The sequence below is a fragment of the Oncorhynchus tshawytscha genome, unplaced genomic scaffold (genome assembly GCF_018296145.1).
Source record: "Oncorhynchus tshawytscha isolate Ot180627B unplaced genomic scaffold, Otsh_v2.0 Un_contig_1861_pilon_pilon, whole genome shotgun sequence".
Classification (NCBI taxonomy): Eukaryota; Metazoa; Chordata; class Actinopteri; order Salmoniformes; family Salmonidae; genus Oncorhynchus; species Oncorhynchus tshawytscha.
In genome coordinates this window covers 37,049-55,464 of record NW_024609446.1, presented here as the reverse complement: position 1 = coordinate 55,464, position 18,416 = coordinate 37,049, and the positions used below count along the sequence as shown (strand labels likewise).

The window sequence follows — 18,416 nt, the reverse complement described above, 5'->3', positions numbered from 1 at the left end:
AATGCAAGAATGTGTACTCTTACCTTGCTTGCGGGGGCAAATAAAACCACCCGCAACCCAAATTCGGCCTGTGGACCACCAGTTGTGGAAATCTGGTCTATGTCATGGAAAAAGCAGGTGTTCTAAATGTTTTGTATAATCAGCGTGTAGTTCTAGAATTATATCCCATCTACTCACATCTGACAGTGAGGGTCTTTTCAGCAGAGGCGAGATCCTCCTGGCCGTTTACAGCACAGGCGTATCTGCCTGCATCCTCACTGCAGACTGGGTCTAGGATCAGGTACTTGGTCTCGTGACTGAACAGACGTTGTCCGTTCTTGTACCAGATGTAAGACGGGTTGTCCTGCAGAAAGCATATGGACTCACAGAACAGACGAAGACACGTTCCCTCTATGATGTTGGTTGGATCCTTAAACAGCACCTGAAGACCTGGAGTAAAAACATCATTAAAACCCTGAATCACCTGATCTATTACAATAAACAAAGACTTTCCTACACAGATGGTTCCTATTGTATCAATGTAAAAAATAAAAAACACCCACAGCTGCATTGTCACTGTGGCAGGAACAGGGTTCAACAATTCTGGTAACTCTCCCAAAATCCCCATGTTTTCAAGAATATTCCCAGAATCAGAACGAATTAATCCTCCAACTAGGATTTCTGGAATGTTCCCAAAGTGTTGAATCGCCAGGCAGGAGTCACATTCACCTGAAGGTTGTGAGTGCAGTGTTACCTGTGACAGTCAGAGTTGTTCCAGGGAAGCTGTACCCCCATCCTGAGGTTTGTGTGTTGAATATGAACTTGTACTCAGCAGAGTCCTCTTCTCTCAGATCTGTGATTCTCAGGATGGAGTGACCTCTCTCCTTCTCTCCAACAGACTCCGCACGACCTTCATACCCTGGGTCTGTGGTTAGGTCCTCAGGGACCAACTCATCCTTCCAGCTGGAACTCTGTTTAGAACTAAACCAGTGTGATGATGTGATCGTATCATCACCACTGTCATACGTGGAGGATATATCCACTGTTGACCCCCTTCAAGGCACAGACTCCCTGATGGGGATAAGTCACACTCCAACAGTTCTGACCACGGACACCTTAAACAATAACATGACAATATAGTGTTTTCTGTATTCTTTTTTCAGATCTTTCTGTGTGATGAGTGTTTCAGATGTGTAATTCACCAACATGAATGAATATAGCCTAATGAAGAGGAATACTGTAGTTCAATCTACACTCACACACTGCAGGAGAGTGGAGGTACCCATGGCCTTTTACAGCACAGGAGTAACTGTCTGCATCACTAAAGGAGTCTGAGTCCAGGCTGGAAGTGTCCTCCTTTACTTTGTGTCCGTTCTTGTACAAATAAGGAAGAAATCCTATGTTATTCAGACAGAAAAACAAACCAGACAATTTTCCTGAACTAAATGGAATTCAACAGTTTAACTATATTGAATGTAACTGTACCTGTGACAGACAGAGTGACTCCAGGTTTGCCAAAATATTTCCATCCTCCAGTCTGATCTGTAAATCTGAACATGTACGTAGCTGAGTCACTCTCTCTCAGGTCTGTGATTGTCAGGGTGTGTCCATTCTCTTCATCCTCACGGTACGTCACACGTCCTTTGTAGTCTGGGTCATCCTTCAGACTCACATAATTCTCCTCAGCATATATTTTAGTGAACCAGAAGGTTGTTGTGATTGTATAACCACTGGGATATGTGTAAGAGCAGGTCAGCTCTACAGTTGACCCCTTCAAGACACAGATACTCTGAGTGGTGTAAGTCACTCTCCAGCCATACTGACCCAGTACCACTGAAACACAACGGTATCAGAATTAAGCCAGGCCCAATTAGCTCACACTGATGCCTGTAGATTGACAAACATGTCAAGTTATGAATGAGACCATACCTGTCACAGACCAGAGAAAGACCATCAACACACTTCCTGCTGTTCTCAAGACCATTGTTGCATCTCCCACCCTGCAGTCTTAGAAACATAAACAACAACTCACTCTATAGCTGGTGAATAACTCCACCTGATACATTGAAGTATAAACTGTAAATGGGGTCCAGGGCCTCATTACTGAAAATGAACCAGGCTCATATTGTGTTGTGTTGTATTGTGCTATATGGTTGTCTATGTGAATACTGTCTGTATGTAATGTGTGTGACGTGTTGCATGTCTGTCTACATCTGTCTATTTAAGATGACATGTATGACGCAAAAATAATTTGCTCAAGAATTCAATAAAGTCATGATCATCACCATCATCAACAACAACAACAACAACAACAACCACATATGGAACAGGTCTGTATTACTGTAAACACATATTTCTATATTGATTATTCTGAAGCTGTTTTATTCTCAGAACCCCAAATATAGGAGGATAAATGTTCAATCCTCTACGGTCCGTCAAGCTGTACAGCAGCCTAAAGACTGACCACCAGGTTCAATGATAACTCCTATCCCCAAGCTGAGAGTCTAAACAGCAAGTGACTCACACACACACACACACACACACACACACACACACACACACACACACACACACACACTGCAGTGTTACAATACTTGTTTGCGTGTCTATTTTACCCTGATTAATCATCTCATCCCTACATACATCAACACTCCTACACTGAGACACTTCATGAATACTGACCCTGATGTAACAACCAAAACATAACAACAAGTAAAATGATACATTAACCTTCAAGTATATGACTTATGACTAAAAACAAATAACCAAAAACAAATCTTCAATATATTGTCAAAAGTACTTACAGAGTGAAGTGAAGGGGTGAGGTTCTGTACAGTGAGTCAATTTACTGGTAGTGAGTGGTGTCGTGTCTTTGGCTATGCCGGATTAATTGCTAAGACATGCTATTCTATAAAATAACTTCTCCTTAATTAATATCACCTGATTGAGCTAATCATTGTAAATGTAATTAACTAGAGTCGGGCACCACGAAATAATATTTATAGAGCTGTTGTCTTCCGAATAAACTCTTAAAGAACTAGTCATATTTTACATCAATAGCAGTCAACATTAATCTTCATCTTACTTCAGTCTCATCTGAAAGTTGTAAATTCTTGGTTATCTACACGAACCCTGGTTAACAAGTTGAATCAGCAATACAAAATTGGGTTTAATTATTTATTTACTAAATACCTAACTAATCACACAGAATCACACATACACATAATTAAATCATAACTTGATTACAAATTGCCGTCATAAAGGAAAACGTCCCTAGTGGGCAGAACAGATTTGACAGCTTGTTACACAAAGGAAAGGGGGCTGGGTTGAGTGAAAGAGCAGGAGACTGGAACAAAGGTGAAGCTGTGCTATCGTAAATAGAAATCAAATCAAATAAAATGTATTTATATAGCCCTTCGTACATCAGCTGATATCTCAAAGTGCTGTACAGAAACCCAGCCTAAAACCCCAAACAGCAAGCAATGCAGGTGTAGAAGCACGGTGGCTAGGAAAAACTCCCTAGAAAGGCCAAAACCTAGGAAGAAACCTAGAGAGGAACCAGGCTATGTGGGGTGGCCAGTCCTCTTCTGGCTGTGCCGGGTGGAGATTATAACAGAACATGGCCAAGATGTTCAAATGTTCATAAATGACCAGCATGGTCCAATAATAATAAGGCAGAACAGTTGAAACTGGAGCAGCAGCACGGCCAGGTGGACTGGGGACAGCAAGGAGTCCTGAGGCATGGTCCTAGGGCTCAGGTCCTCCGAGAGAGAGAAAGAAAGAGAGAAAGAGAGAATTAGAGGGAGCACACTTAAATTCACACAGGACACCGAATAGGACAGGAGAAGTACTCCAGATATAACAAACTGACCCTAGCCCCCGACACATAAACTACTGCAGCATAAATACTGGAGGCTGAGACAGGAGGGGTCAGGAGACACTGTGGCCCCATCCGAGGACAACCCCAGACAGGGCCAAACAGGAAGGATATAACCCCACCCACTTTGCCAAAGCACAGCCCCCACACCACTAGAGGGATATCTTCAACCACCATCCTGAGACAAGGCTGAGTATAGCCCACAAAGATCTCCACCACGGCACAACCCAAGGGGGGGGTCGCCAACCCAGACAGGATGATCACATCAGTGACTCAACCCACTCCTCCCAGGAATGGTATGAGAGAGCCCCAGTAAGCCAGTGACTCAGCCCCTGTAATAGGGTTAGAGGCAGAGAATCCCAGTGGAAAGAGGGGAACCGGCCAGGCAGAGAGAGCAAGGGCGGTTCGTTGCTCCAGAGCCTTTCCGTTCACCTTCCCACTCCTGGGCCAAACTACACTCAATCATATGACCCACTGAAGAGATGAGTCTTCAGTAAAGACTTAATGGTTGAGACCGAGTCTGCGTCTCTCACATGGGTAGGCAGACTGTTCCATAAAAATGGAGCTCTATAGGAGAAAGCCCTGCCTCCAGCCGTTTGCTTAGAAATTCTAGGGAGAATTAGGCTGCGTCTTGTGACCGTAGCATACGTGTAGGTATGTACGGCAGGACCAAATCAGAGAGATAGGTAGGAGCAAGCCCATGTAATGCTTTGTATGTTAGCAGTAAAACCTTGAAATCAGCCCTTGCTTTGACAGGAAGCCAGTGTAGGGAGGCTAGCACTGGAGTAATATGATCAAATTTTTTGGTTCTAGTCAGGATTCTAGCAGCCGTATTTAGCACTAACTGAAGTTTATTTAGTGCTTTATCCGGGTAGCCGGAAAGTAGAGCATTGCAGTAGTCTAACCTAGAAGTGACAAAAGCATGGATTATTTTTTCTACATCATTTTTGGACAGAAAGTTTGATTTTTGCAATGTTACGTAGATGGAAAAAGCTGTCCTTAAAATGGTCTTGATATGTTCTTCAAAAGAGAGATCAGGGTCCAGAGTAATGCCGAGGTCCTTCACAGTTTTATTTGAGACGACTGTACAACCATTAAGATTAATTGTCAGATTCAACAGAAGATCTCTTTGCTTCTTGGGACCTAGAACAAGCATCTCTGTTTTGTCCGAGTTTAAAAGTAGAAAGTTTGCAGCCATCCACTTCCTTATGTCTGAAACACATGCTTCTAGCGAAGGCAATTTTGGGGCTTCACCATGTTTCATTGAAATGTACAGCTGTGTGTCATCCGCATAGCAGTGAAAGTTAACATTATGTTTTCGAATGACATCCCCAAGAGGTAAAATATATAGCGAAAACAATAGTGGTCCTAAAACGGAACCTTGAGGAACACCGAAATTTACAGTTGATTTGTCAGAGGACAAACCATTCACAGAGACAAACTGATATCTTTCCGACAGATAAGATCTAAACCAGGCCAGAACTTGTCCGTGTAGACCAATTTTGGTTTCCAATCTCTCCAAAAGAATGTGGTGATCGATGGTATCAAAAGCAGCACTAAGGTCTAGGAGCACAAGGACAGACGCAGAGCCTCGGTCTGATGCCATTAAAAGGTAATTTACCACCTTCACAAGTGCAGTCTCAGTGCTATGATTGGGGTTTAAAACCAGACTGAAGCATTTTGTATACATTGTTTGTCTTCAGGAAGGCAGTGAGTTGCTGCACAACAGCCTTTTCTAAAATTTTTGAGAGGAATGGAAGATTCGATATAGGCCGATAGTTTTTTATATTTTCTGGGTCAAGGTTTGGCTTTTTCAAGAGAGGCTTTGTTACTGCCACTTTTAGTGAGTTTGGTACACATCCGGTGGATAGAGAGCGGTTTATTATGTTCAACATAGGAGGGCCAAGCACAGGAAGCAGCTCTTTCAGTAGTTTAGTTGGAATAGGGTCCAGTATGCAGCTTGAAGGTTTAGAGGCCATGATTATTATCATCATTGTGTCAAGAGATATAGTACTAAAACACTTGAGCGTCTCTCTTGATCCTAGGTCCTGGCAGAGTTGTGCAGACTCAGGACAACAGAGCTTTGAAGGAATACGCAGATTTAAAGAGGAGTCCGTAATTTGCTTTCTAAAAATCATGATCTTTTCCTCAAAGAAGTTCATGAATTTATCACTGCTAAAGTGAAAGCCATCCTCTCTGGGGAATGCTGCTTTTTAGTTAGCTTTGCGACAGTATCAAAAAGGAATTGCGGATTGTTCTTATTTTCCTCAATTAAGTTAGAAAAATAGGATGATCGAGCAGCAGTAAGGGCTCTTCAGTACTGTCTTTCCAAGCTAGTCGGAAGACTTCCAGTTTGGTGTGGCGCCATTTCCGTTCCAATTTTCTGAAGCTTGCTTCAGAGCTCGGGTATTTTCTGTGTACCAGGGAGCTAGTTTCTTATGAGAAATGTTTTTAGTTTTTAGGGGTGCAACTGCATCTAGGGTATTGCGCAAGGTTAAATTGAGTTCCTCAGTCAGGTGGTTAACTGATTTTTGTCCTCTGGCGTCCTTGGGTAGACAGAGGGAATCTAGAAGGACATCAAGGAATCTTTGTGTTATCTGTGAATTTATAGCACAACTTTTGATGTTCCTTGGTTGGGGTCTGAGCAGATTATTTGTTGCAATTGTAAACGTAATAAAATGGTGGTCCGATAGTCCAGGATTATGAGGAAAAACATTAAGATCCACAACATTTATTCCATGGGACAAAACTAGGTCCAGAGTATGACTGTGACAGTGAGTGGGTCCAGAGACATGTTGGACAAAACCCACTGAGTCGATGATGGCTCCGAAAGCCTTTTGAGTGGGTCTGTGGACTTTTCCATGTGAATATTAAAGTCACCAAAGATTAGAATATTATCTGCTATGACTACAAGGTCCGATAGGAATTCAGGGAACTCAATGAGGAACGCTGTATATGGCCCAGGAGGCCTGTAAACAGTTGCTATAAAAAGTGATTGAGTAGGCTGCATAGATTTCATGACTAGAAGCTCAGAAGACCAAAACGTCATTTAAAAAAATATATATATATTTGTAAATTGAAATTTGCTATCGTAAATGTTAGCAACACCTCCGCCTTTGCGGGATGCACGGGGATATGGTCACTAGTGTAGCCAGGAGGTGAGGCCTCATTTAACACAGTAAATTCATCAGGCTTAAGCCATGTTTCAGTCAGGCCAATCACATCAAGATTATGATCAGTGATTAGTTCATTGACTATAATTGCCTTTGAAGTAAGGGATCTAATAGTAAGTAGCCCTATTTTGAGATGTGAGGTAAATACAGTATCTTATGCATTCTAAATTCCCGCCCATTTGGAAAAGGAAAATGCAATAAATATTTACTCTGAGCTGTGCTTCAGTAGGTTGGTGGTAGATGGAAGACCGTGTTGCCAAACCGACTCCTCTGTCCTTTGAAGAATGTCTCTGGTGGTCACTTGGATAAATTGTAGTAATGTCGTTGTGTGGTAGATGGGATACTCTGTCTGTTCCTTCCTAACCTGCAATTGCAGCTGTAGTCGCTAACTCAACGGCTAGGAGGTATCACTTCTGTCGTGAATAAGAGTTCAAAGTTCATACCATTCGCAACCAAAGCTCATGCTGATGTTGGCTTCGTTCTGTAGTTATCTGAACCATTCCGACATAGGACCGTCATCCTACCTCATTTGAACAGGAAGTTAATGTTGTCGTCAAGGCTTTATATAGGAAGGAAGAAAAGGGGTGTGTGTCATAGTTTACAATATCTGTCTCTTCATGTGGGCGGGCCACTGAGTGAGCAGCAATATCTTATAAAAACCCACATCTCACATTTTAGAAGCTAAAATCACATTTCATCCCATCACAAATAATTTCATATTCAAACATTTAAATTGAACAACAATTCCATGTCAATCTAATAACTCTGATGTGTAGACTTTCCACTGTAGAGTTTGTCATCTTATCATTGACGAGAATGTCACAGATGACAACCGAACTGACATCATATTCATTAAGTACCAACGCATATGTTCAATTGTTCGGATTACCAGAATATAGTTCATTTCCCCCACCTACTGATGTTCCCAGAATCTCTATGTTAACCAAGGTTTTTTTTATGTAACCTCAGTAGGTTAGAGAGAGGAAAAAGGGGGGGAGAGGTATTTATGGCTGTCATAAACCTATCCCCCAGGCCAACGTCATGACACCTGAAAGATTAGTGGAATCTGTGTGGGTAGCTGGACAGGTAGGATGACTGACAGTGAAGGTGAACAGGTGGTCACGTGTCAGGCTCCCCGTCCTCTGTCATCTCAGGGAGAGGAATTAATCAGGCAACTGGCCGGATATATGTCCGGTTCTTCACCTGGATCTCCACTGATCTAACACGACCATCGGTTCCAGGCATGGTCTTAGTTATACGGCCCACCGGTCAGGAGGCTCGAGGCAGCTGAAGGTCCATCATCATTATGGCCATTTCCAGGCTGGCCATTTCCAGGCTGGCCATTTCTCTCTGTGCTGTAGACTTGGTGGGTAATCCCAAAAAGGTCAGCTAAGATCTGGCTGTGTCACCACCGGCGCCTGCCAACGAGGTTGGTATCACCATACATGGCTTGAGGAAGTGATGCATCTCGGCGTCCCATCAGGAGCATATTCGGTGTAACCGGATCGGGGTCAGTGATGTCTGCAGAGACATATCCCAAGGGTTTGGAGTTCAGTATCCCTTCCACCTCTATCAGGAGCGTCCTCAAGACAGTTTCAGTGACAGTTTGGTCCCCTAGTACGACTCGTAAAGCCGTCTTTACAGATTTGATCTCTCGCTCCCATGTTCCTCCAAAATGAGGAGCTCCTGGAGGGTTAAAGTTGAATGAGATTTGTTGGTCCATCAGCTGATCCTGGAGGCTGTGTTCCATGGCTTGGAAGGCTTCCTCCAACCTGGCTTCTCCTGCCTTGAAATTCGTACCTCTGTCAGCCAGGATCTCGTAGGGTTTCCCCCGTCGGGAGATAAACCGCCGTATGGCCATAAAGAAGGCTTCCGTATCCAAACTCTCCAGTAGGTCCAGGTGGACACATCTAGTTGTCAAACACTTGAATAGAATGCCCCAGCGCTTTTCCACACGACGACCTAGCTTGATCATCAAGGGGCCAAAGCAATCTACTCCTATTGACCAGAAGTCTCCTTGGAGTCAAGGATAATTGGGTGGATAGCATCGGGGTCCAAAACTTCTGCTTGGCGCAGCCTCCTCCGACTCTGATCACTCCAGGGATTTGATCATATTCTGGGGTGAGAGAGAGAGAAGACGGCTCTCCTTAGCAACTTCCCTACCAGCTTTCGGAGCTTTTAACTCCTCAGGGAAGCTAACTGCTCGTGCTTGATGGAGGAGTAGTGTCTCTGCCGCGAGGGAGGTGGATATAGAAGCCACCCCATCTGTCTGGTTTGTGGCGGTGATCAGATCCGGCAGTGTTTGGGATTGTGCTAGGTCAGGGAGAGCTGTCATTGGTTCCGTAAAGATGCTGTAGCATTGGGCGGACTTCCTTAACTCATGAGCTTCAGTTGGTTGTGGAGGGCCCGCACGCCTGGGGGCTGTCGGCCACTCGTTCTCTGGTTGGGACAAGAAGTGTGGTCCCAAGCTCCAGCGATGGGGTTGAGCCAGTTCCTTAACTTCTTGTAACTACCCATCCCGGATCCGGGAGAATTGTCATCAACTGACACTAAGTAGCATAACGCAACGGACAAAAAAATCTTACTAGAAAATATTTATATTCATGAAATCACAAGTGAAATATATTCAAACACAGCTTAGCCTTTTGTTAATCACCCTGTCATCTCAGATTTTGAAAATATGCTTTACAGCCAAAGCAAGACAAGCATTTGTGTAAGTTTATCGATAGCCTAGCATAGCATTATGCCTAGCTAGCAGCAGGCAATATGGTCACAAAAATCAGAAAAGCAATCAAATTAAATCGTTTACCTTTGATGAGCTTCAGATGTTTTCACTCATGAGACTCCCAGTTAGATAGCAAATGTTCCTTTTTTTCCTGAAAAATTATTTTTGTAGCCAAAAATAGCTCTGTTAGTTCTTCACATTTAGCTGGGAAAACGACCGGAAATTGCGGTCATGACAACACCGAAAAATATTCCAAATTAGCTCCATAATATCGACAGAAACATGGCAAACGTTTATAATCAATCCTCAAGGTGTTTTTCAAATATATATTCGATAATATATCAACCAGGACAGAGCTTTTTCAGTAAGACCAGGTGAAAAAATGCCTACCTCTGTCTTTTGCGCGAGAAATACACAAAGAGCCATCAGGTGGACACTGACGCAATGTTGTCGCTCAGGCTCATTTTCAAAATAAAAGCCTGAAACTATGTCTTGTGATACTAGACACATTAAGGAAGCCATAGAAAAAGGAATCTCGTTGATATCCCATTCACTGCTCATTAGGGAAGCATAGGAAGGGACTCTTATTTAGAAACCGCTGCGTTCCTGATTGGATTTTTCTCATTATTTTGCCTGCAATATCAGTTCTGTTATACTCACAGAGTATGCTATCAACATACCTCTTGGATTTCCGCAATGCGAGTTCCGACGAACACCTTATACCAACAGGACTCCGACTTGAGCCAGGTCAATACAGTGGTCGAATCACTCCAGTAGATGACCCGTTGGACTGGCAAGGTGAGCTCGGCTCGCAAGGTAGGCGCCAACTGGGCTCCGGAAAGGGCAGCACTGAGTTCCAGCCTAGGCATTGACAAATGCTTCTTGGGTGCAACCCTGGACCTGACCATGACAAAGGAGACATGGGTGTGGCCTGCCTTATCCTCCACTCTTAGATAGGAAACAGCCCCATAAGCTTGCTCCGAAGCATCACAGAACGCATGCAGTTCCAGGCATGATCCCAGTTCGTCAGCACAGGGTGGTACAGAACATCTTGACATTTGGACTTCAGAGAGCTCCGATAACTCTGTTTCCCAACAGATCCATCGTTCCACTAGGTCAGCTGGGTGGATCGGTTCATCCCAGTCCTCTTGGTCTGCCACAGGTCCTGGACTAAGACTTTGGCCCGGGTTGTGTATGGCAGGATATACCCAAGGGGATTGTATTGACTGGCCAGGGTCCGATAGATGGTGCACAGAGTGGGGGTTTCGGTACTCAGGGATGAGCTGTGCTTATACCCCAGGGAATCCGGTATGCAGCTCCACCTCAGTCCTAGAGTGGGCTCTTCTGGGTTAGCACCAGACTGCATTAGCCATAGTTCACTGCTACTGGACCTAGCTTTTGGCGGGAGGTGCTGGATAACCTCCGCTCTGTTACTAGCCCACTGTCGGACCTCAAATCCCCCTTTGGACAGGAGATTCCGTACTTCATCAAGGAGTGCTTTCACTTCAGCCGTGGATGGGACGCTCTGTAAGCAGTTATCCACATAGAATTCATTTTCCACTGAATCCAATACTTCTGGGTCACTGACTGGATGCTCCCGTGCGTGTCTCTGCAGAGCGTATATGGCACAGCAAGGACTGCAGGTGGTGCTAAATGGGAGAACCTGCCATTCATAGATTGTGGGCTCTGCATCTCATTCCATATCTCACCATATGAACCGGAGCAGTGTGGTGTCAGAAGGCAGCAGACAAATCTGATGAAACATGGCTTTAATGTCTCCACTGATGGCTGTAGAGTGCTGCCGGAACCGGAGAAGGACACCGAGTAAGGAAGGACCTAAAGTTGGTCCGGGAGTAGACAGTCATTCAGGCTTTGACCAGCAGCTTGGGATGAACAGTTGAAGACAAGTCGGTACTTCCCACCGTGTTGCTGGATAACATGGTGAGGGAGATACCAGGATTCGCTGAGTGGGTTTCCCTCTTCATGAGCGGTCACTTTTGTGACATAGCCTGCCTTCACAAGGTTATGAATCTCTCAGTCATGAACTTCATGACTCAGGATTCTCAGCAAGCTCAGGATTCTTCACCAGGCGTCGCTCAGTTCCACGCAGTAGTGGGAGTACAGCCCGTGTTGTGGTTGCCAGAGGAGGATGGTTGGGCACCCGTAGCAGTGGTGTCGCATACCTGTGAACGCCATCCATTTCAGTGGTGGTGGTGCTCTTCTCCAGGAGGTCTGAATGCATAGGAGTCATGTTTCGAGCGAGTGACCTCCTGTAGCTTCCGGTGGGCGAAGGTGTCCATCTTCCAGAGCATCTCAACATTCCAAAGGAGGTCAGTGGCTGCACAGGGGATGGATCTGGATTGCTTCTGGTGAAGAGAACTTGCTGTGACTGTACAGCTTGGGTGGAGAGAAGTAGATGGGCTGGACCTTGCACAGCCCAACCCAATGATGTATGGACAGCAATGGGCCCTCCTTCTGGTCCAGCTCGTATAGGCTCAGTCGGGGTGACGAGATGTGGGTGGTCTGACCGAATCAAGATAAATGGCGCTACTCTGGCCAGGTTAGGAAGAGGCAATCCTCGTAGAAGAGGATATTGTTTCTGTAGAACACTTACCGGGCAGGAGTGCTCTGCGAGATTCAAGCCATCTGCCGTAAAGGCATTGATGATATTATAGGCCACGTCCCTGTTTCCTGAAGGTGAAATGTTAAAGGTCACAGCAGAGCCTTTCATTTCGATAACGGCATGTCGCACCGTTCTGAGATTAAGGGTCTCGGGGACCCTCTCCAGGTTCAGCTGACGGGTGGCCGCCGTGAGAATGATTGTTCTTTCTGACCCATCATCTAGAACGGCGAATGTATCAATGCTTCTCCCTTCACTTTGCAGAGTGACCTTGACCACCTTCAACATAACCCTTGGAGACCGGTTCTGCAGGTCGAGGTACAGCTCCTTTGCAGCTCCTACCATGAGCAAACTATGATCCTTCTGTGCTTGGGGAATTACATTATGCAACACGGTGAGATTTCCTTACAGCAATTGCAGGGTTTCCGAAATGTGCAGGTCTCCGCCTTATGCTACGGGCACACTTGTAGCGTCGCTCGCCTGAAGTGAGCCAGGCCTTTAATTGAGGTTGAGTGAGCTTTTTTACCCTGGGGCATGAGCCAAGGAAGTGCCCCTTACTATTGCAATATGGGCAGTAAGGCTGGAATTTGATGTTCTTGTTCTTGAGAGGGGTCTTCTTCCCAGGTTCCTCCCCGGCTTCACTATTTAAGTACATGGTAGTGGGATTTGACCTTTTCTGTTCCTCCTGGTGTTCAAACTACACCTCCGCTGTCTTCAACCAGGATCTCAGCGATCACTGCCTCATTGCCTGTATCCGCTACGGAGCCGCAGTCAAACGACCACCCCTCATCACTGTCAAACGCTCCCTAAAACACTTCTGTGAGCAGGCCTTTCTAATCGACCTGGCCCGGGTATCCTGGAAGGACATTGACCTCATCCCGTCAGTTGAGGATGCCTGGTCATTCTTTAAAAGTAACTTCCTCACCATTTTAGATAAGCATGCTCCGTTCAAAAAATGCAGAACTAAGAACAGATACAGTCCTTGGTTCACCCCAGACCTGACGGCCCTCGACCAGCACAAAAACATCCTGTGGCGGACTGCAATAGCATCGAATAGTCCCGGGATATGCAACTGTTCAGGGAAGTCCGTAACCAATACACGCAGTCAGTCAGGAAAGCTAAGGCCAGCTTCTTCAGGCAGAAGTTTGCATCATGTAGCTCCAACTTCAAAAAGTTCTGGGACACTGTGAAGTCCATGGAGAACAAGAGCACCTCCTCCCAGCTGCCCACTGCACTGAGGCTAGGTAACACGGTCACCACCGATAAATCCATGATTATCGAAAACTTCAATAAGCATTTCTCAACGGCTGGCCATGCCTTCCGCCTGGCTACTCCAACCTCGGCCAACAGCTCTGCCCCCCCCGGCAGCTCCTCGCCCAAGCCTCTCCAGGTTCTCCTTTACCCAAATCCAGATAGCAGATGTTCTGAAAGAGCTGCAAAACCTGGACCCGTACAAATCAGCTGGGCTTGACAATCTGGACCCCTATTTCTGAAACTTTCCGCCGCCATTGTCGCAACCCCTATTACCAGCCTGTTCAACCTCTCTTTCATATCGTCTGAGATCCCCAAGGATTGGAAAGCTGCCGCAGTCATCCCCCTCTTCAAAGGGGGAGACACCCTGGACCCAAACTGTTACAGACCTATATCCATCCTGCCCTGCCTATCTAAGGTCTTCGAAAGCCAAGTCAACAAACAGGTCACTGACCATCTCGAATCCCACCGTACCTTCTCCGCTGTGCAATCTGGTTTCCGAGCCGGTCACGGGTGCACCTCAGCAACACTCAAGGTACTAAACGATATCATAACCGCCATCGATAAAAGACAGTACTGTGCAGCCGTCTTCATTGACCTTGCCAAGGCTTTCGACTCTGTCAATCACCATATTCTTATCGGCAGACTCAGTAGCCTCGGTTTTTCGGATGACTGCCTTGCCTGGTTCACCAATTACTTTGCAGACAGAGTTCAGTGTGTCAAATCGGAGGGCATGCTGTCCGGTCCTCTGGCAGTCTCTATGGGGGTGCCACAGGGTTCAATTCTCGGGCCGACTCTTTTCTCTGTATATATCAATGACGTTGCTCTTGCTGCGGGCGATTCCCTGATCCACCTCTACGCAGACGACACCATTCTATATACTTTCGGCCCGTCATTGGACACTGTGCTATCCAACCTCCAAACAAGCTTCAATGCCATACAACACTCCTTCCGTGGCCTCCAACTGCTCTTAAACGCTAGTAAAACCAAATGCATGCTTTTCAACCGATCGCTGCCTGCACCCGCATGCCCGACTAGCATCACCACCCTGGATGGTTCCGACCTTGAATATGTGGACATCTATAAGTACCTAGGTGTCTGGCTAGACTGCAAACTCTCCTTCCAGACTCATATCAAACATCTCCAATCGAAAATCAAATCAAGAGTCGGCTTTCTATTCCGTAACAAAGCCTCCTTCACTCACGCCGCCAAGCTTACCCTAGTAAAACTGACTATCCTTCCGATCCTCGACTTCGGCGATGTCATCTACAAAATGGCTTCCAACACTCTACTCAGCAAACTGGATGCAGTCTATCACAGTGCCATCCGTTTTGTCACTAAAGCACCTTATACCACCCACCACTGCGACCTGTATGCTCTAGTCGGCTGGCCCTCATTACATATTCGTCGCCAGACCCACTGGCTCAGGTCATCTACAAGTCCATGCTAGGTAAAGCTCCGCCTTATCTTAGTTCACTGGTCACGATGGCAACACCCATCCGTAGCACGCGCTCCAGCAGGTGTATCTCACTGATCATCCCTAAAGCCAACACCTCATTTGGCCGCCTTTCGTTCCAGTACTCTGCTGCCTGTGACTGGAACGAATTGCAAAATCGCTGAAGTTGGAGACTTTTATCTCCCTCACCAACTTCAAACATCAGCTATCTGAGCAGCTAACCGATCGCTGCTGCTGTACATAGTCTATTGGTAAATAGCCCACCCATTTTCACCTACCTCATCCCCATACTGTTTTTATTTATTTACTTGCTCTTTTGCACACCAATATCTCTACCTGTACATGACCATCTGATCATTTATCACTCCAGTGTTAATCTGCAAAATTGTAATTATTCGCCTACCTCCTCATGCCTTTTGCACACATTGTATATAGACTCCCCCTTTGTTTTTTACTGTGTTATTGACTTGTTAATTGTTTATTCCATGTGTAACTCTGTGTTGTCTGCTCACACTGCTATGCTTTATCTTGGCCAGGTCGCAGTTGCAAATGAGAACTTGTTCTCAACTGGCCTACCTGGTTAAATAAAGGTGAAATAAAAAAATAAAAATTTTTTTTTTTTTAAAAACTCCTTCCTTCCCCAGTGGCTATGGCTGAGATTGTGGCCTGGTGAGCGATGCTCTTCACCTTTGCCTTCACCTCCAACAATGCGGCAAGGTCTCTGAGAGCATAGGTGCTTCTCGAGCCCTCTCTCAGGATGCCCTTGTTCAAACAATTTTCCATTAAACTGTCTTTGAGGTACACTGGAAATTTGCTAAGAAGCCTGTCCACGTGGGAGCCACATTTCAGCTCGTTCCCGTCTTCTCCTTCAACGGATTGGAGCATTGAGGTCAGGGATTGGACAGCCAGGGAGAACTCTTGGAAGGCAGCATGGTCTCCCATTTTAATTGGAGACGTGTTCAGGATGTTGTTTAGTTCATTCTGGACTAGCTGGTGTGGCTCACCATATCTGGGCTTCGGGACCTGGAGAGCAGCAGTGTATGGTGTAGCGGAGTGCATAAAGGATTGGGCCAGCCTATATGCACTGGGAAACCGCAAATGGTCCATTAGTACTTGGTATTTGTAGCGTTCTGACAGATGACTGAGAATACCCAGTAGGCTCTCCAATGCCATTTCCAAAAGGACAAATTCAATTCCTTTCCTCTCTCAAAGTATGGCAGTTTGGGTCTGGGAATTCCATAGGCTGAGGCTACTAGAAGATTCATAATGTTCGCTCCCTCTTCTGAGTGCGTGAAGGAGAAATCCGGGACTTCTGATGAGCCCACTGTGGCCTCATTGGGCCGGTCCCCTACTGTCCCAGACCCTCCAATGGTGGCAGCTGGAATTGGGTGAGAGCCCTCCCATCTGATATTTGAGGACTGGCCTGGCCCTGTACGAGAGGAACAATTTGCCGGAAAGGCGAAGGAGTAATGATTTGTCCAGATGGAGGAATGCTAACTTGTGTCACTGGCATAGAGGGCGATGGTGGAGCAGACTGTCCCCATGCTCCATGTTAGCTGTTGACCCCGGAGCCTCCGGGGACTGTGTGCCATGCGGTACCAGAGGGGCAGATTGGGAAAGAAAGGTAGACAGGTCAGGTCCATGTAGAGGGGTGGTCAGGTCAACTCCCTGTTCGTTCCTCTCCAGGAAGGATGAGACCATCCGTGCCTCCTCCAATTCCCTTCTGGCTTGACGGTGCCGTCGCTGCTGTGCCAGGTCCTTGGCAATGAATTCCCGTTCCTGTAGAGCTCTACGGGCCTGCACATCCAATTGGTGACATCCTTCGTCAGCCTGTCGTTCCTCCTCAATATGACGCTCAATTTCCTCCAAAGCTAATAGTTTCATCCTCTCTTGTAGAACAGTGGTCGGTGAATCGCTGAGGGCTAGTGAATGGCGGCTGCCATGACCACTTCCAAAGGGGTACCCACTGGTCGAACTCCCACTCCGTCTAGAGTGCTTCGACGATTTCCCATTAGTTAAGGGGTGAGCGGAGCCTGCTTCAGGAAGCTGGTTGACCTGTGCTGTGGGAGTCACCTTCATGGGTTCTTCCTGTAGTCCACTTTCCTGCTCCAAAGCAGTTTCCGGTCCTTGGCTCAAAGGGGATGGTTGATGGCTGAAACGTACAGTTGATCCATCACCACTTTGAGCTCTGGTGGGCTTGCCCTTTGAAGTCGGAAACTTGACCACATAATCCTTAAGATAACCAGGTGCTTGCCTGGTTCTTCTGGTGCTGCTGGTGGTTGAGGATGAAGCCTTTGTTGCTTTAGGCTTAGCTCCTGGATATTTATTTTGTTCCAAGACCTTACCCTCATGCTGTTCTCTCCTCCTCTCTTCTTTCTTCCAGTGGAGACAATTCTTCCCTCTCCGCCTCCATTTCCTTTTCACCTGTCTTTGGTTCAGTCAACATCCGGCTCGAAGGACCATTGAAAGATAAGTGAAATCTGTGTGGGTAGCTGGACAGGTAGGATGACTGACAGTGAAGGTGAACAGGTGGTCACATGTCAGGTGACAGAGGAATGGATGAGACTGAGGCAGGATTTCCTTTAACCATAAAGTGGTATATTTACTGAGTAGTCTGTGCTGCATAACAAAGGAAACAAAATAACATGTATCCAATCGAATTCATAATCAAAGATCAAATCATATCATTCATTATTAACATAACTTAGGGAATTCAACAGTCCAGTTCATTAAGAAGTTAATAGTAATCATCAGTGAGTCATTTAGGCTCGTAACTATTTATCATAAATCATAAAAGAATACAAACAGTGAATGGTTATTCAATCTATAGTCCGCATTAGTTTGATATCAAAGTTGATCAGTTCAGCAAACAATGACGTTTCTCATTTCACCCTTTCATGTGTACATATAATTAATTTCATTACATATTAACCATATCGATTGCATAATTGGCCTATGAGGATCCGTAGGGCCATGATCAATGACAATTCACAATACACAATATGTTTGAAGCGTGCGCACCAAACGATAAGCAATAACTGATTGGCCCACTCTCCCGATCGCCACAGATAATTCAGATGAAAAGGTAACAGAGTCGGTGGATTTACGTGGATTCACGGACGCACAGAACTTCTGGATCAGACGGAGTTAAGGAAGAGAAAGCAGCGAGATCAGGCGATGCAATTTCCTCCTTTTATGGAGTTGAGATCTGACGGACATTTCCACCTGACCTAATTAAAGCGCCCCTGGCCCAGCTGAGTAAATGGCAATGAACTAAAGGATTATTCCACCAACTTCATGGGCCTTTTCTACAACACCTGTTATCTATATATAGT

General features: G+C 45.8%; 1 protein-coding gene across 1 annotated transcript in view; it reads right to left on the bottom strand.

Annotated features, from left to right (window-relative positions):
* LOC121844808 (sialoadhesin-like) overlaps positions 1 to 18,416 on the bottom strand; it is a 30,271-nt gene that overhangs the window by 514 nt on the left and 11,341 nt on the right. Inside the window, exons 2-6 of the mRNA XM_042315355.1 lie at positions 1,909 to 1,986; positions 1,465 to 1,812; positions 1,262 to 1,376; positions 734 to 1,035; positions 174 to 429 (exon numbers count right to left, since the gene is read on the bottom strand). Coding sequence (XP_042171289.1) covers positions 174 to 429; positions 734 to 1,035; positions 1,262 to 1,376; positions 1,465 to 1,812; positions 1,909 to 1,963 — 1,076 coding nt within the window. The 5' untranslated portion in view covers positions 1,964 to 1,986. The remainder of the gene's footprint in view (positions 1 to 173; positions 430 to 733; positions 1,036 to 1,261; positions 1,377 to 1,464; positions 1,813 to 1,908; positions 1,987 to 18,416) is intronic.